This window comes from Rhinoderma darwinii, chromosome 1, assembly GCF_050947455.1.
Source record: "Rhinoderma darwinii isolate aRhiDar2 chromosome 1, aRhiDar2.hap1, whole genome shotgun sequence".
Taxonomy (NCBI): Eukaryota; Metazoa; Chordata; class Amphibia; order Anura; family Rhinodermatidae; genus Rhinoderma; species Rhinoderma darwinii.
The window spans coordinates 278,848,288-278,870,584 of NC_134687.1; the positions used below are offsets into that span (position 1 = coordinate 278,848,288).

General features: G+C 39.2%; 1 protein-coding gene across 2 annotated transcripts in view; it reads left to right on the plus strand.

Moving 5' to 3' along the window:
- LINGO3 (leucine rich repeat and Ig domain containing 3) overlaps positions 1-19,141 on the plus strand; it is a 97,706-nt gene extending 78,565 nt beyond the window's left edge. The window contains exons 2-3 of one of the 2 annotated variants that reach the window (XM_075864337.1): positions 9,235-10,997; positions 15,157-19,141. In XM_075864337.1, the coding sequence (XP_075720452.1) occupies positions 9,267-10,997; positions 15,157-15,162 (1,737 nt within the window). In that variant the 5' untranslated portion in view covers positions 9,235-9,266 and the 3' untranslated portion in view covers positions 15,163-19,141. Of the gene's footprint in view, positions 1-9,234; positions 11,683-15,156 lie in introns of those variants that run through there. The other variant, XM_075864333.1, reaches the window with a different exon arrangement.
- The last annotated feature ends 3,156 nt before the right edge of the window (positions 19,142-22,297 follow it).

The window sequence follows — 22,297 nt, forward strand, 5'->3', positions numbered from 1 at the left end:
AAGCTCAGACGGAACGTAAGAACGTAGCCCTGACGCAGATGTGAACGATGCCTAACCCTATTTTCCACACTACAAACAGAAGGTATTGAATTGTTCTATTCACATAATTCCTAATAATGAAGATAACCTTTATTAAAGGCACGTAGCCTATATTCTAATAACATCCCATGAGCTCAGAAACGTATTAGGCTGGGGAAGGCCAAATACAGTGGCCCTTCCCACCCTGGTAATGCTGCCTGCTGCTGCTATGTTGTATCTGGCTGGTTATGAAAATTTGGGACCCCACATCGTTCTTTCCAATTATTATTACTATTTTTTTTAAATGACGTGGGTTTTTCATACCCAGCCAGATACAATAAAGCAGTAGCAGGCTAGCATTACCTTGGGGGGGGGGCGCTGTTTCTGGCCTTTCCCAGTCTGATAATACCAGACCGTGGCCGCCACAGTATCCGACCATCACTACAGATGGTCAAGTACTGGATCGTACCCAGCTCTTCCAGGCACCCCTGGTTGCTGTGGGTACCAGGGTAATCATGAGGGTTAGTGTTAGCCTCTGCACCGGCTAACACTAAGCCCCGCCTTAGTAATGGACGCTGTTCATCAGCCGGCGGCCATTACAAAGGCGGTAGTAATAAAGTTTAAAAAAAACACAAAGACATAGAAAAAATATTTTATTGAAATAAAAAAAACCCACACAACCTTCATTAACCATTTTATTGATAATAAAAAAAGCCATCAGCGAAGTAGTCCACCGAGTGGTAGGCTTATATACAGGGCCCATCAGACAGGATCACTCATAGGCCCTGTATCTAAGCCTACCATGTGATTGGCTTAGATACAAGGCCCAGCAGACAGGATCACACAATCTGTGATCCTGTCTCATGGGCCCTCTAAGCCTGCTACATCATAGGTTTAAAGGGGTTGTCCAGTCCCTAAACACTGATGGCCTATCCTCAGGATAGGCCATCAATAGCTGATGGGTCGGGATCCGACTCCTGGGACCCCACCTATCAGCTGTTTTGAAGGGGCCACAGCGCTCGTACAAGAGCTGCTTCCCCTTCATTTCCCTCACCGACACGGATTCACAGTATGAGTAAGTGACCGGAATGAAGGGAGTCGGACCCCAACCTATTAGCTTCAGCAGACAGGGATATTAATCTTACCCTCCTATTCAGCCGCAGCGGAGGTCCTGTCCTTACTCTATCCAGGGTCGGGATGTTGTACGCGGCACATATAAATGTGACGTCATGCGCTGCACACAGCGCTGTGACATCAGGACCTCCGCTGCGCTCCAGAACCAGGCGGGTAAGTACTGTCAGGGGCCTGGGGCCCCAGTTACTATAGTAACTTTTTATTGATGTGGTGCAGGGGGCGGCGGGACACCCTGGCTTCGGGGGCCCGGTCGCCAATTTCGACCGCTGCGACACCTATAGCAACGCCACTGACCAGAACCAAGCTCAGTACATATTTACAGCACCAGAACCAAGCTCAGTACACATATACAGCAATAGAACAGAGCTCAGTGCATATATACGGTACCAGCACAAATACAGCTCAAAAAGAGATCATTTGCAAATTCAGTTTAACCCCTGCCCTATAGGTTTGTACGGCGTAAAACTACAGCTCCCAGCATGGCACAAACAATGGTAAGGATATGCTGGGAGTTGATGTTTCGCAAGAAAAAAATCATATCACCCATCCATCATCTCGCTGCAGATCATACACTGACTACAGTACTGATTAGAGGCAGAATAAACATTTACACTGAGTGACTCACTTCTCAGATTCTATTCGTTCTGTTTCTTTTTTCTTCTCCTTCCAGTCTAGACCTCTATGACTAGAGGTCTAGACTTCTCCCAGCCACGGTCCATTTCTGCAGTTTGGCGCTCAAATGTCTTCAGCTTCTTATTTTTCAAACATATCCACACCTATAAAATTCTCATGGTGCCACACACTACACCCCTAAATATAATAGCACCATACACTGCACACCTAAATATAACAGCACCATACACTCTGTCCCACACACACAGTGCCCCCTGAAGATAGTGCCCTCATAGAGCCCCCTGTAGATCGTGCTCCTCATAGAGTCCCCTGTAGATAGTGTCCCTCCATATGGCCCCTGCAGATAGTGTAACCCATAGGGCCCCTGTAGATAGTGCCCCTCATAGAGCCCCCTATAGATGGTTCCCCACATAAAGCCCCATGTAGACAGTGCCCCACATAGAGCCCCCTGTAGACAGTGCCCCACATAGAGCACCCTGTAGACAGTGCCCCCTATAAAGCCTCCTTTAGATAGTGCCCCTCATAGAGCCTCCTCTACATACTGCTTCCCATAGAGCCTCCTGAAGATACTGCGCCCCATAAAGCCTCCTGTAGATACTGCTCCCCATAGAGCCCTCTGGAGATAGTGCCCTCTGTAGCTTGTGCCCTCCATAGAGCCCCCTGTAGATAGTGCCCCCATAGACCCCCCTAGAGATAGTGCCCTACATAGATCTCCCTGTTTACTAAAAAAAAACACAAAACTGTATATACTCACCTGATCCCCTTCCAGTGCCATCCTCTAGCAATGCAGGCCTACTAAGCAGGTCTGCTGGGGCTGAACTACGCAAGTGGCGCGATTACGTCATCACACTGCCTGCATAATTGAAAACCACTGCTTGGCAGGGCAAGGAACTAATGTTCCTTGCCCTGCCAGAGCTATTAATTGTATATGCGTCCTATAGACGCAGATACAATTATAGTTCAGGAGGGGGTGGCGGTTGTTGGTTTCAGTGGATCAACCACCCCCTCAGATAGGCAGCAGGCCGCTGCCTGAGGCAAGAGGCTCACCTCGCCTCATGCACGGTGCGGCCCTGAATGTTTCTACTGAATAACAACAAGCAAAGATCTTGCAAACCGTGAGGAATTGATACAGAAAGTATATTGGAAAATTATATAACTTTTAGTTATACAAATAAAAATAATATTAATTTGCTGAAACCGAACAACCCCTTTACAGATACATGTATGGATGTTTATGAACTAACTCAAAATAAGACGAATCCTGTTATTTTATACTTTTTAATGCCTAAATTGATTACATAAAAATACTACTTTAAATATAATGATGCAGCCATTTCCCTTTTAGCCCTTCAGTAATTCATTTTTATGTAACATAACGTATGCTATTTGTCCACATATGTCTATGTAACACTTTTTTAGTACCATCCGTGTCTTCAGAAGTGAAAGATTGAGTAGATTAAAGACACAGAATACAAATCTTCAGGGTTTGAGAGACACTTAGACATCAGCCTGATGAAGTCGTTCCTGCAGATTATATCTCTCGGATTTATATGTAACATAATATTGCAGATTTTCAGACATTAGACAGGATTAGGGAGAAGCAACAGATGTCATTTTCTGTAGCTGGAAATTTCGTGTGTTTTCTCTTGCTAAAAGAATTAACCCTTTAAATTTTATTATATAAGCACTAAATAAATGGTTGTTGGGAAAGGAGAAGGTGGCATGCAAACCTTTAACGTATATATTCTTTTGGGTTATGACATTAATGACAAATGCATATTAGTTTGATTAAAAAAAAATACCTCTATGACAGCTATCTCCCCATGCTAAGGTTAAAAATTAAATTATATTAGAATAATCTGGAAATGTATACAAAAAAAATATACAGAGAATACATAGACATACATAAACTCAATGTTTTAAATTGATGCTGGCACTCCTCCAGACTAAACACTAAGGCCCTGTTCACACAGAGATTTTTGGCACTTATTTTGACGCAGAAACCGCGTTGGAACCAGCGCCAAAAAGAGGCAGAAATCGCCCCCTATTGATTTCAATGGGAGGCAGAGGCCCTTTTTTCCCGGGTGATGTTGGCCGCTCATGGTTATAAAAAAGAGGCATGTCCTTTCTCATTTCCGAGCATTTTTCGTGAAAAACGCCTCGAAAACCGTCAAAAAAGCGTAGGCAGTTAAAAATATGTCTCCAAATTTCTGAAGGAATTCTGAGGCAGATTGTTTCTGCCTGCAAAAAACTCAGTATCAAACAGGGCCTAAACATACTTTCTGCATACGTATCTACAGCGGCTTACTCCCTATTGAGTACACATGCATGTGTATGGTGGAGTCGGAAGGAATAGCTTTCAGCCGAACGAGCGTTTGGCCAACAGCTATCCAAAGTGTATGGGCATCTTTAGAGGGTATATGGAAAGTTAGGGCACGATACCACGTAGCGCTGGTCACAGACAGCCGAAGGCCTGCTCACTTGCAGTGGCAAATGACCACACAATTTTGCTGGGTCTTGCCATTTTATTATTTGCAACAACAAAACCTAAAGTTCGGAGTCTGACACACTAAAATAGTAATTAAAACAATTTTATTTTTAGATGTATTCAATAAAGTTTCTTTGTTTTAATTACTATTTTGGTGTGTCAGACTCCGAACTTTAGGTTTTGTTATTATTCAGCGGGTTCCACCGTTACTACCATGCTTCAGTCCCCATAGACACTATGTATTTTGTCAAATCGATGACTACAATAAATGAACAGGGGTATTTTTTCTGTGGTGTTCTTCATTTAGGTATAACATTTTATTATTTGGAATTGGCCATTGAATACCACATGCTACATGGGACTGTACCTTAGAGTTGTTAAGAAACATAGAACTGCACAGAAATATAGATCAGGCTAACCTAGTATTTGTTTATGCGGGCAACTATATATACTATATACCATATATAGATAGTATATATACCATTGGCCACTAGGAGACTAACGCTGACATAAAAATAACACATTGATTCTTCTTTCTCTTTAAAAGGCCTCCTTCAGGACATTAAATCTGCAGATAAGATTTCTTTATTTATTTTTTTATACTGTCCAAGCATTATATATCTTTTAGAATGATCACAAATGTATTAACTTGAACATTATTGCTCTTAGAAAAGTGCCATTAGGCATTGCTTTTTTAGACTGTTTTGCCTATATTTTTGATACAAGTCCGAGAGGTTAGCCTGGACAGACTTTTATCAAGTTTTATATTTTACTACGTTACTGTTCAGTCTTTAAAATGATGGCAAATAGTACTAGGTACTACGTAAATCTATGCCACTAATTGTGTTAAAATGTTGTGTATTATAAATGTATTGTCGTTTTAATGGTTGATCATATTCAGCGTGTTGTTATAGTTATTACATTATTTAATAAGGCTGTACTAAAGAGAACCTTTCAGCTCTTCTGACTTGTCTGGTTTAGTAAATACATGTACTTCCCATGAAATAACAATTCTAGAGCACCTTTACTTCTATCTCTGTATTGTGCCATTATTCTGTTATTCCTCCTAGAACTGTATGAGTAAATTAACAACTGGGGGTTATCATTCCCCTTGTCAATAGGATTTGTTACTTAACATAAGACGAACAAGGAAACGGCACAATGTATAGTTCTAAAAAGACATGTCCCAGAATTTTTATTTATGGGGAATGGAAATATTACTTAAAGCAGCCAGCAGAGCTAAGTACTGTAATGATCAGGGTCTTTTAAAAAAAAAAAAAAAAGATACTAGTAATTAGGATTTTTTTTTAAATCTTACACTAAAATGCATTTTATTTGTGACACACGCACAGTTACTTCTAAATACTGTAAAAATACACAACACCCAACTGTTATGGAGTGGTTGTGGAAGGTTAACTTATTATGAAGATGGAAGAGTTGGCAGTCAGATTCTAATGACGCCAGTAAATTCCTTATTATGTGGCAACCCTGGATTACTTTCCAAACTCCCCTGAGATACAGTACCAGATTGTATAGGGATGTATTTTCTTATACCCTCTGCCCTGAGCCAGCTTCTTCTTCATTCTTCTTTCTGTTTTTGTTTTTTTTTCTATTTCCTTTCCTTCCCCTATTCCCTTTCCCCTTCCTATTCCCTTTCCTTCTGTGTTTCTCCTTTTTCTACCTTTGTTGTTTGGTGTATGGGTGTGTACTAGTAAGGTGTTTACATAGGACTAATTTTCTCTGTTAGGGCATCCTAATTTATACACTTGAGTCAGGTCACACGGTGGTATTGCATGGCAGGTCCTGCCGCAGAATTAGTCCTGACGTCGGCAGAAAGATTCCTCCTCCCTTTGACTTCAATGGGAGATTCGGGTGGAATCCGCCCTAAGGTCGAGTAGGACCCTTCTTTTGCCCGCTAGCTGAAAAAATCAGCTAACGGGAAAAAGAAGCGTCCAGCTCCCATTGAAATGAAAGGGAAGTGGAATTTCGTCACGGAAATGTTGCAGTGTGAACAGACCCTTTTTGCTCATTATGCATCGACTGACCCTTTGTACACCTTTCTATTTATGTGTATTGTTGAAATGTTGTATTTCTTTTATTTAAAAACAATAAAAAAATTATTAAATCATGCATTTTACGCCTTGGGAATTCAAAAGTAAGTACTAAAAAAATGTATAAACAATTAGAATATTAAAATATAACATCTAAAAAAAAAGCTAATTCACCAAGCTGAAGTATGTACTAATAGCAAACAAAGCACACATTCTAATTCCATGTCCCAAGTTTTAACCCTTTCCTGCACCTTTATATTCACCAAAAGTATATGGACACCTGACCATCACACCTATACACCTTTCAGTCATAATGGGTAAAGTGAATAACATTGATTATCTCGTTACAATGGCACCTGTCAAGGGTTAGGATTTATTAGACAGCAAGTCAACAGTTAGCTCTTGAAGTTGATGTGTTGGGAGCAGGAAAAATGGGCAAGCATAAGGATCTGAGCGATGTTGACAATGGCCAAATTTGACGACTGGGTTAGATTATCTCCAATACGCAGATTTTGTGGGGTGTTCCCGGTATGCAGTGGTAAGTACCTACCAAAAGGGGACCAAGGAAGGACAACAAGTGAACCAATGACATGGTCATGGGCTCCGAAGCGCCTACAATGGGCACGTAAGCATCAGAACTGGACCATGGAGCATTGGAAGAAGGCGACCTGGTCTGATGAATTATGTTTTCCTTTACATCATGTGGACAGCTGGATGAACTATTAGAAATAGACAAGCCGGCGGATGCAGTGCGATGCTCTGGGCAATGTTTTGCGGTGAAACTTTGGGTCCTAACATTTAGGTGGATGTTACTTTAACATGTTACATCTACCTAAACATTGTTGCAAACCAAGTACACCCCTTCATGGCAGTAATATTCTCTAAAGGCTGTGGCCTCTATCAGCAGGATAATGCACCATGCCACATTGCCAAAATTGTTCAGGAATGTTTTGAGGAACATGACAAAGAGTTCAAGGTTTTGACCTGGCCCCCAACATCTCCTCAATTCAATCTAGCATGTCTGGGATGCTGGAATAAAATTTCAGATCAATGAAGTCTCCACCTCGCAACTTGCAGGACTTAAATGATCTCCTAACATGTTTGTACCGGATATCACAGGACACCTTCAGAGGCTGTGTGGAACACATGCCTCGCTGTTTTGGCGTCACAAGGGGGACCTACACAATATTAGTCAGGCAGTTTTAGTGCTATTGCTGAAAGGTATATGAGTTTTCTGGACATCGCATTACGAAACCACGGGCGTTAATACAGAGTTTTGCCCACTTTTTGTTGCGATAACAGTCTCCACTCTTCTGGACAGGCCTTCCTACAAGATTTAGAAATGTGTCTTTGGGAATTTTTTGCCCATACAGCCAAAAGAGCATTTGTGAGGTCACACACTGATGTTGAGTGAGAAGGTCTGGCTCACATTCGGCGTTCCAATTCATCAACAAGATGTTTGATGTGGTTGAGGTTGGGGCTCGGTGCAGGGCACTTAAAGAGGCTCTGTCACCAGATTTTGCAACCCCTATCTGCTATTGCAGCAGATAGGCGCTGCAATGTAGATTACAGTAACGTTTTTATTTTTTAAAAACGAGCATTTTTGGCCAAGTTATGACCATTTTCGTATTTATGCAAATGAGGCTTGCAAAAGTACAACTGGGCGTGTTGAAAAATAAAAGTACAACTGGGCGTGTATTATGTGCGTACATCGGGGCGTGTTTACTACTTTTACTAGCTGGGCTTTCTGATGAGAAGTATCATCCACTTCTCTTCAGAACGCCCAGCTTCTGGCAGTGCAGATCTGTGACGTCACTCACAGGTCCTGCATCGTGTCGGCACCAGAGGCTACAGTTGATTCTGCAGCAGCATCAGCATTTGCAGATAAGTAGCTACATCGACTTACCTGCAAACGCCGATGCTGCTGCAGAATCATCTGTAGCCTCTGGTGCCGGTGTCCTCGCTCGTCTGACACGATGCAGGACCTGTGAGTGACGACACAGCGTGATCTCTGGAGAACACGGCTGTGTCTGCACTGCCAGAAGCTGGGCGTTGTGAAGAGAAGTGGATGACACTTCTATACACAACGCCCAGCTAGTAAAAGTAGTAAAAACGCCCCGATGTACGCACATAATACACGCCCAGTTGTACTTTTACTTTTCAACACGCCCAGTTGTACTTTTGCAAGGCTCATTTGCATAAATATGAAAATGGTCATAACTTGGCCAAAAATGCTCGTTTTTTAAAAATAAAAACGTTACTGTAATCTACATTGCAGCGCCTATCTGCTGCAATAGCAGATAGGGGTTGCAAAATCTGGTGACAGAGCCTCTTTAAGTTATTTGGTCATAAATTAGCGTTCAGTAGAGCAGTATATTTACATGCGGAAGATTTGTTGGAGCAATTCCCGTGACTGTCCTATCCTTCTGAATGGAATTTGAAAAAAAATCAATACACAGATGCAATTTTTTTATGAAATACATGTTTTTTTTTTTTAAAAGATGCCCCTTACATATTTGTTGTTCTCATAACATTACCATATAAATATATATATATAGTGTTTCAGGTAAACAAAGTACAATTTGTCCCAAAACGAGCAACAACAAAAAACACTTATATGGCTGCAAAAAAAAAGGTAAAAAAAAGTTCTGGAATACTCCCATGAAAAATAAAACATTTTGTGTGCTCCTGAACCCAAGCTTGATCCTATAGGGGTTAAAGGAAATGCTGCATTTTGATAGCTGCAATTAGCTAAGATACATTTTGCATGGTGCTTTTAAACCATATTGCATATGCCGAAAATATCATATGGCAAAAATATCAAAATATCACTTTAAAATATCTTTGAACAATGTTTAATGTAACTCAACATTTGTTAATGTCTCACAGATTTTTGTTTCTAATTTCTAGGTGCCTGACAAAATGGTAGCCCCTCTGATTATATGATGCCTAGTAAAATGGCATCATGTTGGCCCTCTATCTTAGTTTTTCACCTTCTGCTACTATATTCAGAAAGAAAGACTCTCGGATGCCCTGCCCGTTGTGATTGTGCGCCTCAGATCCGGTCAGTCATCTGCCACCGCAAACGCCTCACTACTATCCCGGAAGGGATACCATCTGAAACAAAACTTTTAGACCTCAGCAAGAACCGTATACGCTGCCTGAATCCTGAAGAACTGTCCTCATACCCACAGCTAGAAGAGTTAGATCTAAGTGAAAATATTATCTCAGTAATAGAGCCAGGAGCTTTCGCCAACCTCTTTTATCTTCAATCCCTTAAACTGAAAGGCAATCAACTGAAACTTATTCCAACTGGAGTATTTAGTAAACTAAGCAACTTAACTTTACTGGATATCAGTGAAAATAAAATTGTCATTCTCTTAGACTTTATGTTTCAAGACCTTCGGAATTTAAAAAGCCTTGAAGTTGGGGACAATGAACTGCTATATATTTCACAGAAAGCCTTTTCTGGATTGGTAGGCCTAGAGCAGTTGACAATTGAAAAATGCAATCTAACCTCTATATCCCCTGACTCACTTTCCTACTTGCAAGGCCTTGAGGCCCTGAAACTCCGACACTTGGGCATCAGTTCATTGGAGGAACAGAATTTTCAGAGACTTTCCAACCTCAAAGGACTAGAAATTGATTGTTGGCCTTTTTTAGAAGAAGTCTGCCCAACTGCTTTCCAAGGACTAAATCTTACTTCCATTTCCATCACCTATACCAATCTCACCTCAGTGCCAGCAGCTGCTCTAAGGAGTCTTACATACCTAGAATATCTGAATCTTTCCTACAATCCTATTCGAGTTATTCAGCGGGGCTCCTTCAGGGACCTTGTCAGGCTAAGAGAGCTCCACATGGTTGGGGCTTCTCTCACTGTTGTGGAATCCCAATCATTTTATGGTTTGAGACGGATTCGTCTGCTGAATGTCTCCAATAATCTGCTTTCAACTCTGGAGGAGAGTACTTTCCAATCAGTCAATACTCTAGAGACATTGCGAGTGGATGCAAACCCTCTTGCCTGTGACTGCCGTTTACTATGGATTTTGCAGAGAAGGAAAACCCTCAATTTTGATGGCCACCAGCCTGTATGTTCTTCTCCTACTGAAATTCAAGGCAATGCATTGTGTGATTTCCCAGATTCAATACTTTTTGAATACTTTACATGCCAAAAACCCAAAATAAGGGACAGGAAGCTCCAACATATTACAGCCCATGAAGGTCAGCCTGTATCATTTCATTGTCGGGCTGATGGCGAGCCTGTTCCATTTATAGTCTGGGTCTCACCACAGAGAAGGATGATTACCAGCAGGAGTGTGGGCAGATCTACTGTGCTACCAGAGGGTACCCTTGAGATAAGATATGCTCAGGTTCAAGACAGTGGTACATATATATGTATTGCCACTAATGCAGGAGGAAATGACACTTACTTTGCTACACTGACTGTAAAAGGTGACAACTCACCATATGCTAACCGAACACTATATCTCGCAGAATACAATGATACCTACCACAATGACACCCATGTTTTCTTAAAGTTTACTCTGGACCTGAAAACAATCTTGGTATCAACAGCCATGGGCTGCATTACCTTTTTGGGAGTGGTTCTATTCTGCTTTCTTCTACTTTTTGTATGGAGCAGAGGAAGAGGACAACACAAAAATAACTTCTCAGTTGAGTACTCTTTCCGTAAGGTTGATGGGCCTGCCACTGCTGCAGGACAAGGTGGAGCTAGAAAGTTTAATATGAAAATGATATGAAATTAATTAATGAGTTATATCTAATGGTTTAGACACTGTGATTTTTTCCCATTACATGTAGTGAGTTGAAAGTGTGCCTCATTAATGGGCTTAGATAGCATTTTCATCTATGACATCATTATTCTTCCATTAATACAAGGGCTATTTGTTTGCTCTTGCCAAGTGAGTTGCCCTAACCAGCTACACTCAGCTATTTTTGTAAAATATAGAAGGGTTGGTTTGATATCTAAAACGCAGCATTCCAGAAGCCGGGTGCCTCTCCTATAAAATGTGATAAAGTAATGAGCAATGACTTTCAGTCAATTTAAATGACATAACTATATGAGGCCAAGATTCAGGAAAGCACAAATAAAACTGAATTTAGATAAGGAGTCTAAATTTTTTGAGGAATTATACAATAACGCAGAGACAACATAAAAAGGTTTTTTATTTTTATTTTTTAAATTGAGTAATGATGGCTGCATCCTAACATAAAAAAGAAGATTATCCAGATCCATAAATTTAAAAAAAAAAAAGTAAATCTAAAACAATTATAATACAGTAGGGGAATTTCTCAGGATTTATCAGACATTATCTTGAGCCAACAAGATTATTTTAGATATTATTATCGACACATTGTAATGTTGAATGTTACATATATATATATACACATTTTTCTAATTTCAAAAGTTGTTATAATAGAAGCAGTGAACTAAATACTGTATCTTAGTTATATTATTATAAATACCCTCAATTTATTTACTTCTCATTAACCATCTGAATATTGATGTACACAGATTTGGAACATGGTTAATTTGAGGCTTGAGCGTCAAATTATTTATTACCCTTTGTCACATGACTGATTGAGAAAAATATTCAAGCATTAATATACAGTATACTTGCAAATTGTGTAAACATTGACAATTAAGTAGGTGGGGCTATAATTATAATCTATAAAAGATTCTAGATGTTTAGAAAAAATAGATTTTTTAAAATAAATATGAAGAATTAAGATTAACAGTTTATCTTGCAGATGCAATAAAAAAAATGTAATACATAGAATATGCACAGAACTCCAAATGTTGCACGATTGTGGGCAATCAATATTGCCTATGGCAGAAGGAGTATTATGGTGTACTCACAAATGGCGTATGTGTCTCGAAATTCTGCAGCTTAAAAATATGCTCCGCAAAACTTTGCAATGTATTCCTGTGGGAAAAATATTCTGCAGTGCAGGAACTAATAAATCTGTCTGAGTTGCATAATATTTTTTTTATAGGCATACATTGTAGCTTTAGTAAAGGCACATACGCTATATGTCAGTGCATGCTAATATATCCTTTTATAACAGTGTTGAAACAGAGCAAGGCCTTCTTAAAGGGGGTTTCCCAACATTAATGACATATCCATAGTTCTGGGACAAGCACCTATATCAAGAAGGGAGTCTCCAGACCCCCGTTTCTCCTGGTGTGGTGGCTCTTCCTCGTCTGTTTTCGGAACTTCCATTGAACAGAATGGAGAGAGCAGCACGCACATGCAACCCTCTCTCCAGTACTCCTCATCTGGATTCTGCGGCCAGAGGCCAGCGCACCGGCCGAAACGGGGGTTAGGAGAACTTCTCGATATAGGTGCAGGTCCGAGAGCTGGGACCCGCATCTAACAAACATTAATGGCATATCCTATGTATATGCCATTAATGTCTAAGTTGGGAAAACCCCTTTAACCCCTTAGTGACCCGCCCATTTTAGGCCTTAATGACCAAGCTATTTTATTCGTTTTTCTATAGTCGCATTCAAAGAGCTATAACGTTTTTATTTTTTCGTCTACATAGCTGTATGAGGACTTGTTTTTTGCGGGATTAGTTGTGCTTTTTAATAGCACCATTTTTGGGTACATATAATTTTTATATTAACTTTTATTAACCTTTTTGGGGGGGATTATAAAAAAAACTGAAATTCCGCCATTGTTCTATGCGTTTTTAAATTGACGCCGTTCACTATGCGACGTAAATAACATGTTACCCTTATTCTATGGGTCGGTACCATTACGGCGATACCACATATGTGGAGGTTTTTTTATGTTTTACGACTTTTGCACAATAAAAACACTTTTGAACTAAAATTATTTGTTTTTGCATCGTCGCTTTCCAAGAGCCGTAATTTTTTTATTTTTCCATCAATGTAGTGATTTTTTGGGCTTGTTTTCTGCGGGACAAGACGTAGTTTTGAATGGTACTGTTTTGGGGTACATGGGACTTATTGATTCATTTTTATTATGACTTTTTTGGGGGGCAATGGAAAAAAATTGCAATTTCGCCATAGTTTTTTGCGTTTTTTTTTTACGGTGTTCACTTTGCGGTTTAAATTACATATTAACTTTATTAATGGAGTCATTACGGTCGCGGCGATACCACATATGTGTACTTTTTTTTTTTTTTACACTTTTACTAAATAAAACCACTTTTTATGGAAAAAAATGGTTTTATTTATTTACTTTATTTACTTTTTATTAATAATCTTTATTTCACTTTGATGACTTATTTCATTAGTCCCACTAGGGGACTTTACTGTGCGATATTCCGATCGCTGCTATAATGCTCTGGTATACTTCGTATACCAGAGCATTATTGCCTGTCAGTGTAAATCTGACAGGCAATCTGTTAGGACGTGCCTCCGGCGCGTCCTAACAGGCATATGTCCAGGGCAGACCTGGGGGCTTTTATCAGTCCCCCGGCTGCCATGACACCCCATCGGAGACCCGCGATTGCATTCGCGGGCCGCCGATGGGTGACAGGGAGCGCACTCCCTCGGTAAACAAAGTTAAATGCCGCGGTCGCTATTGACGGCGGCATTTAACGGGTTAAACGGCCGCGATCGAAGTAAACTTCGATCGCGGGCGTTGGAGCAGGAGCTCAGCTGTCATCAGACAGCAGAGCCCCGGCTCCTGCCTGCACGGGAGACCCGTGCAGGACTTAGACTAGGCTGACGTGAAAAGGCGTCAGCCTAGCCTAAAGCCCATTAGTGAATCACGTAAAAAGGCGTATTAGTGGTCACTAAGGGGTTAATAAATAAGAAAGTATTTACATATCTTGCTTACATCGAATATCAAAAAAACAAGGCAGTCAAGCCTCATTCTGGGATAGTGGGTGGAGACATGTAAATAGTTTATTTTATGTCCCTGTGCATCCAGAAATACTGGTGTACAGCACAGAGACAGCCTTAAGCTACAGAGCATGAATTCTATGTTGTAAGAAAATATGATAGATAGAAACAAACTAACACTGCGTTAAAAAGGTTTTGCTCTGTTTATCAAAGGGCTTTTCAGTTCCTTAAAACAATATCTATACATTTGAATGCCATTTTAGAATTTATATAAAAAATAAATACATAAAAACTTGAGTAACTTTGTAAATTCACTGCTTTATAGTGCAGTCCACATCAAAATTCTGCTGGTTGTTATTGGAAACAGACAACAAACTTGTTGTCATACATATCCCTAACAGTTTAACAATGCAGTAGGTGATTTATTTTTAACTGTACAGTGCTTGGTGTAAACTTTACACTTCACAGAATATAATCACTGAAGCAAGCAGGGAATGCTTGGAAATTTCAGCTCTGAAGTCTACAGAATTATGAATCTGGGCTATAAACCCCTGGATATACTCAGGATAAGTAATGCAATGTATTTACAATGTTTCTCGAAATTTTATGTCGATTCTTTCTAAATATAAACTATAACATTGAAATTTGGACTGACGATTTAAGCCCTAATCACCCTAATCTTGCAGACTAAACAATTCCGAGGGAGGGGACCTCACATGCTATATCAAATAAAATCTAAAGAAGTAAGATGCAGATCTATAAAAAATATGATGATGATGATAAGAATATTCATGTGAATTTATTGATTTTTTTAATATTCATAGCTGATATTTTGACTGAAAAGTATGTCATATCACATTTCATAATGAAGCAAGCAAAACAGCAGATGACCTGAACAATTTACCAGTGCGACCAATGCCTGTTTATGCTTCAGCGCTGTCTGATCATACTGTTTACTCTATTGGTACCTTACACACATCTCTATTTTAAAGGCCTGAGCCATTGGACTGGAGGGACTCATCAGGCTGAGCACCGGTATTTTTAAAACTTTATTTAAAAATCATTACATTATTATTATTTTTTCATAGGATTATGTGTTTTCAAGAGTATGGCAACAGATTATAAACCAGTCCAATTATGTATGTAAGAAACTGCTACTCCATGTCTACGCAGTCACATATGCTGTAGTTTTTTTTACAAAAATTACATGACAAACATTTTATTTGAGGAAAGAATGCTCTTCCTTTTTTAATTATGTATCTAGTATCTTAACATTTCCCTTTAGGGGGCACATCCGTCTCTTAGTATAAAAACAATACTGAATTCCTCACTAGCTTACTACATTAACTAATAAGCAAAATAGGTTAGTTTATCTTTATAGTATGATATACATATAGTACATAAATGTCCCTTGTAGAAGAGACAATTCCACAATGCTTCCACAAATCTTATCACCATATATAAATCTAATAACACATTTTATCTCATTTTCTCAGTCCTCTATATTATGGATTTGATACGCAAGCTTATGCATGTCTTCTGTTTTGCTTCACAAAGGCTTATGTCATGTTATTGTCTGTATTTATTTGCAGTATATACTTTTAATATATCTTTTACATGTTTGTTGCTCTTTTGTGTTTGAGAAAGTTAAGAAACCTTTTTATATTACATTGGCTGTATTATGTGCAAAAGAAATATTTTTACAATTATTACAACTACAATTGCTCAGCTCCTGCATGTACTCTAGTAAATGGCAAACTGCAGAATGCCGTTCACAGTGAGATCCGTCAGACTGTTTGTCTGACGTCTCGTTCTTTAACCCCTTTCTCTCCTCTACTGAACGCTAATTTATGACCAAATCAAAGTTTAACTTTTTTTTAGCACATAATATAGCTAGTGCAACATAAAAAAAATGGCCCCAAAGGTATCCATAGCCTTTCAAATAATTGGATACCCCAAATATGATAGGTTAGCAAAATTTTATTATTATCATTTTAGTCCACATAACATAAAACTTAACACATGTTTTTTTTGTTTATTTAAGTGCACATTTGACCGAAATAGATTCAGAATGTGCAGTGTCAATGTGACCCACACTGGAAGCCCTATCCAGGTTTGGAGCTATCTGAATTTGACTATGTGCTGAAAACAACTACGAGTATAACTTTAAGATATTGCTGTATTTATAAATGGACAGGGTTGGATTGGCCATCCAGTGGATCCTTCGATGGGGCCATTATTATTATCATGAGTCCATGAGGTCTAACAGTGGACAACCATATATAGAGCTGTCCATAGAACAGGTAACTTCCTGTTAGGGTTTAACAGTTTTTTGGTTGTTTCACAAATAATATATTAGTCCTTGCTGACAATATAACCTGTGTGCAATACTAAATGCAGAGGTTACAATGCAATTAAAGTAAATATTCACATGTTCTGCATAGCTAAACTGTGGGCTCTCAACCATTTCCTCTGGTGGGCAAGTGTCAACCCCTGAATACCATTTTATTTTTTGTCTTTTTATCTATCTAAGCGGGTTCAAAATTCTGTGCTAATTAATTTTTTAATGTATCTTTATAGCCGTTGGAACTTCATTTTTCTGATACAAAGGTCCAAATCTCCTGCATAGTCATGGATATTTACGAATAACATGCTGGCTACCTGCACCCGATAATAGAGGGAGTTTAGAGGCTAATTGCATACTGTTATACGTTGACTAAGTGATGAGACAGTATGCAGTTAGCTCACATGCTCCCTCTTGTGGTGGCTGCAGGCTGACAATATGTTATCTTACATAAAGGTCTCTGCAGGGGATTTGGACGTTTGTATCAGAATTCCAACATCTATAGAGATAAATCCAGAAAATTAATCAGCACAGTATTTTAAGCCTATTTCGATTTTTTTTAAAAAGGCGAAAAACAAAATTGTATTCAAGGGTTGACATTCACAGAGCTCAAAAGGCTAATAAAATATATTATAAAATACCTGACATACTGCTTTATGAGCCACTGCACACTTTATTGTTGTTTTCAGGGGACTATCTGACCTACCCTTCCCATTCGCTGTTCTTTCATTGTTTTAACTGCTTTCATAGACAGAGTTGCAGCTCATGACTACTATGTCCTACTTCACTGGCTACTTTTAATGTATGTTACAATAGATGGGAGCAAAATAAATATGATAGATTTAAAACAAAGACAAAATGTAATTTTTAATAAATTAATTAATTTGGCCTGTTTATATGGATACAACCATACACTGCTACCTCTTTACTCAATAAAATGACCATCCAGCTTCTACACAGCAAGAAATACAAACATGAACCATCTTTATCCATGTATGTTGTATCTTCAGAGAATGTCCTCTTTCTTTCCTACTCAACCTATAGACCTGTTTCCCTTTCTCTAAAAGTCTATACTCTTAATGCTAGGGCTGCACAACTACGTAAATGCGACTCTCATGAGATGTCTGCTATTCTCTATGGTGGAAAAGCTGCATTTGGTTATCGCAGAAATTTCCAATACATGGATTTTCTACAATTTTCCTGAAACTGAACCAGGAAAGCAGCTACATGATTGGCTTTATAGCCAACTGTTCCAGTTTTAATTTACACCCCTTTTGTGTAATAACCATAACCATAACCATGGGCTTAGCTATTCCACCAGGTTATGTACTATGAATAGGCCGTTTTGCTGAATTTAAAGGGTGCCTCCAATATTGCTGGCTTTTTTATTTCCCATCAGATGCTTAAATCCGGTGGCAGGGGACACAGTTGGCAGATTTGGCAGCACATTTGCTGTGGATACTGTAGGAACGTAAAGCCTTTTCTTCATGGGAACTTTGCATTATAGGCTTTGGGCATTGTATGGTTGTCTTTGCAAAAGGGCCACCCGATCTGCTGGCTGCGTCTCCCCGCTAGCAGATATGAACTTCTGTAGGGAGATGAGAACACTAGCAACATTCCAGGTACCCTTTAACTTAGATCCATAAGGAAGCCTAAGGAAATATGGTATTGTAAATTATAAAGATGCTTGGATTTAACTACTAGTTTACAAGGTTAAACAGTCGGCTACTATGAAAATTTCCTGAGACAAATATAACTATGGAAAGCTGGACAAGTTAACAAAACTAAAACAGCAAGTATACGGCCTGGCATCATTCTTGTAAAAAAAAAGGCAACTAGATTTCTTAATTGTCAGGAATGTCATTTAAATCTATCAAACAAAAAAAACTTGATAGCAATACAATCAATTCATCAATAAAAGGATATTGCGGGGCATTGTAAATAAATAATAAATATGTCAATAACAACTTAAAGGTTAACTTTACAAAGAAGAGGGAGTCAATTGTTTGTGAATTGTGAATTCTTGAACTTTCACTGCCAATTCCACTGAGATTAATAGTAATGAAAGCATTCACAACTATGCATTAGGAAATAAATATTTGTATTTGAATGCATGCAGTATTGTAACACAAATTGCAATGTTGCTAGTAGGACTTCCAAAGGTAGGGACTTCCATAGAGTAGGACTTCCATAGATTAGACACATGTATGTGGTAAGATGTGTTGTATCAATGCACGGCAGAGAAATACAGAAAATATAGAAATTTGACTGAGAGGAAAATGTTTAGAAACACTGCACCCTGCAGAGTACTGATTCCGGATCAACAAAAAGGGGAAACGAGGGGTTAACATATGTACATCTCCAACATTTAATTGTAAAACAGCAGCTCCATGTACTTAGCAATGTAGGAGCCATAGTCTGTGGTAGATCTGCCATAAATGATGAATTCTCAAACTTCCTCATGCAAGTACATAAGTCCTAATTAGAACTAATTACATCATTAGCTTTTTAGCGTAGGCTGAGACACAACCAGGCAATTTGTGTGTTTACTTTATTAAAATATATTTCTGTTGTTGTAAACAACAATCTTTTTTCCTTGATGGATTTTTCTCTGTGACTTCCTCAAATAAAGATGTGGTTAACAAAGTGCTGTCCACTTTATTCTTTGGGTATAATAACTTGAACTTGGATTGAGAGTCAAAACGAAACTTAAAATCTGATTATTTCATCCAAATGTGTAATTAGAAAAAGTCACACGCACGGAGCCTGCAGGTTAACTGAAAGTCCTGATACGGAGTAGAGGTAATCAGACAAGCCACGGTCAAAATCAGCCAGGAGCGGATAATCGGTAAGCAGAGGGTTAACGAGAGACAAGCCGAGGTCAGTATACACGAAGTCCAGAAAAGAGAAGTGCAGGAGCAGTCAGGAGCTTGATCAGAAACCAGGAGATAGGAAAATTCACAAGCAAAGACAGGTGGAAAAAGACAGGTATAAATACAACCCCCCAGCTGATTGACAGAAGGACAGAGAAAAGAGATAGGCTCAATGTAAAAGAAGAACCGCCCAGAAGCTAGACAGGTTGTTATAGCGACCTTAAGGGAACAGGTGTTTTCCTAACAGTACTCCCCCTTCCCCTTCTACGAGGGGCCTCTGGAACCTTAAGCCTTGGCCTAGGTTTCAAAGGAAACTTCAAGTGAAAATTTTAACCAAACGACTGGCGTGTACTGAATGGGCAGGAACCCAAGTACGTTTTTCTGGCTCATACCCCTTCCAGTGTACCAAGTATTGTAGAGTACCCCCTGACCCTTCTAGAATCCACAATTCTCTGACCCTCAAACTCCATATCTCCTTCTACCTGAACTGAAGGGGGAGGTTTCTTGAGTGAACCAGATGATGGAGAAATTTGTGAAATACATTATGTTATGAATCCTAAAGGATGCAGGAAGAGAAAGACGAAACGACACAGACTTAATTATTTCAACAATTTCATATGGACCAATAAACCTAGGGGCAAACTTACGAGAAGGCACTTTCAGTCACAGAGTTTTCGTAGAAAGCCGAACTTTTTGACCCACACGAAATACAGGACCCACAGTACGTTTTTTATTAGCATTTTTCTTTTGAATAACTTGGGAGTTCTTCAGGTTCAATTGAACCTGAGCCCAAACTGTGCACATTTTATTTGATTCAACTTCCATCTCAGGGCTATCACTAGAAGAGTTGGAAAATTAACCAAAACGAGGATGAAAACCATAATTACAGAAAAACTGTGAGGATCAAGAGCAACATGGTGGTGATTATTTATAGCAAACACTGCTAAAGGAAAATATGAGACCATTCAACCTGGTTGTCAGCAATATAACACCTAAGATATTGTTCCAAGGTTTGAATAAAACGCTCGGTTTGACCATTATTCTCAGGGTGGAATGCAGAAGAGAAGGATAATTGTTCACCAAGTTTTTTACAGAAAGCTCTCCAGAAGCTAGCCACAAATTGTACACCTCTACGACAGACAATATTTTCCGGAAAACCATGCAGATGAACCACTTGATCAATAAATAGTTTAGACAAGGTTTTGGAATCAGGGAGCTGAGGCAATGGAATGAAATCACACATCTTACTAAAACGGTACAGCACAACCCAAATGACAGTTTTCCCTTCGGAGGGAGGTAAATCAGTGAGGAAATCCATGGACATATGAGACCAAGGTTTCTGTGGAACAGGCAATGGCAGTAATTCACCCATAGGACGAGTTCGAGGAGTCTTAGCACAAGCAGAGACATAGAAACTCACATCACGAGACAAGGATGGCCACCAATAGTCCCATGAGACCAATGTTTTAGTACCAGTTATCCCTGGATGACCACACAAAACAGAATCATGTAACTCATTGAGCAAACTAAATCTGAATATTGAGGAGGTACAAACAAGTACTCAGCAGGAATAGTTTGCAGAGCAAGTTCTTGACATTCTTTAATTTCAGTTGTAAGATCAGATGATATTGCAGAAACCACTAACCCCTTAGATAAAATAAGTTCAGGATGAAAGTCGGGGAGCTGTGAGGAACAAAAGCTTTGCGATAATGCGTCGGCCTTGACATTTTTAGACCCGGTCTGTAGGTTACAATGAAGTCAAATTTGGTAAAAATAAAAATAAAAAAAAAGCAAGGCCCACCTAGCCTGTCTTGGATTGAGTCTTTTGGCAGATTCTAAAAAAAGTCAGGTTTTTATGGTCAGTCAGTATATTAATTTGATGTCTGGCATCCTCTGGAAAGTGGCGCCACTCTTCAAATGCCCACTTAATAGCAAGAAGCTTGCGATTACTTATATAATAGTTTTTTTCAGTGGAAGAAATTTTACGAGAAAAAAAAGCACAGGGGTGTAAGTTGGTTAATACAGAAGATCCTTGAGACAACACAGTCCCCACACCTATTTCTGAGGCATCAACCTCAAAAATTAAAAGAACTAGAAAGGTAGGGACTTCCATAGAGTAGGACTTCCATAGATTAGACACATGTATGTGGTAAGATGTGTTGTATCAATGCACGGCAGAGAAATACAGAAAATATAGAAATTTGACTGAGAGGAAAATGTTTAGAAACACTGCACCCTGCAGAGTACTGATTCCGGATCAACAAAAAGGGGAAACGAGGGGTTAACATATGTACATCTCCAACATTTAATTGTAAAACAGCAGCTCCATGTACTTAGCAATGTAGGAGCCATAGTCTGTGGTAGATCTGCCATAAATGATGAATTCTCAAACTTCCTCATGCAAGTACATAAGTCCTAATTAGAACTAATTACATCATTAGCTTTTTAGCGTAGGCTGAGACACAACCAGGCAATTTGTGTGTTTACTTTATTAAAATATATTTCTGTTGTTGTAAACAACAATCTTTTTTCCTTGATGGATTTTTCTCTGTGACTTCCTCAAATAAAGATGTGGTTAACAAAGTGCTGTCCACTTTATTCTTTGGGTATAATAACTTGAACTTGGATTGAGAGTCAAAACGAAACTTAAAATCTGATTATTTCATCCAAATGTGTAATTAGAAAAAGTCACACGCACGGAGCCTGCAGGTTAACTGAAAGTCCTGATACGGAGTAGAGGTAATCAGACAAGCCACGGTCAAAATCAGCCAGGAGCGGATAATCGGTAAGCAGAGGGTTAACGAGAGACAAGCCGAGGTCAGTATACACGAAGTCCAGAAAAGAGAAGTGCAGGAGCAGTCAGGAGCTTGATCAGAAACCAGGAGATAGGAAAATTCACAAGCAAAGACAGGTGGA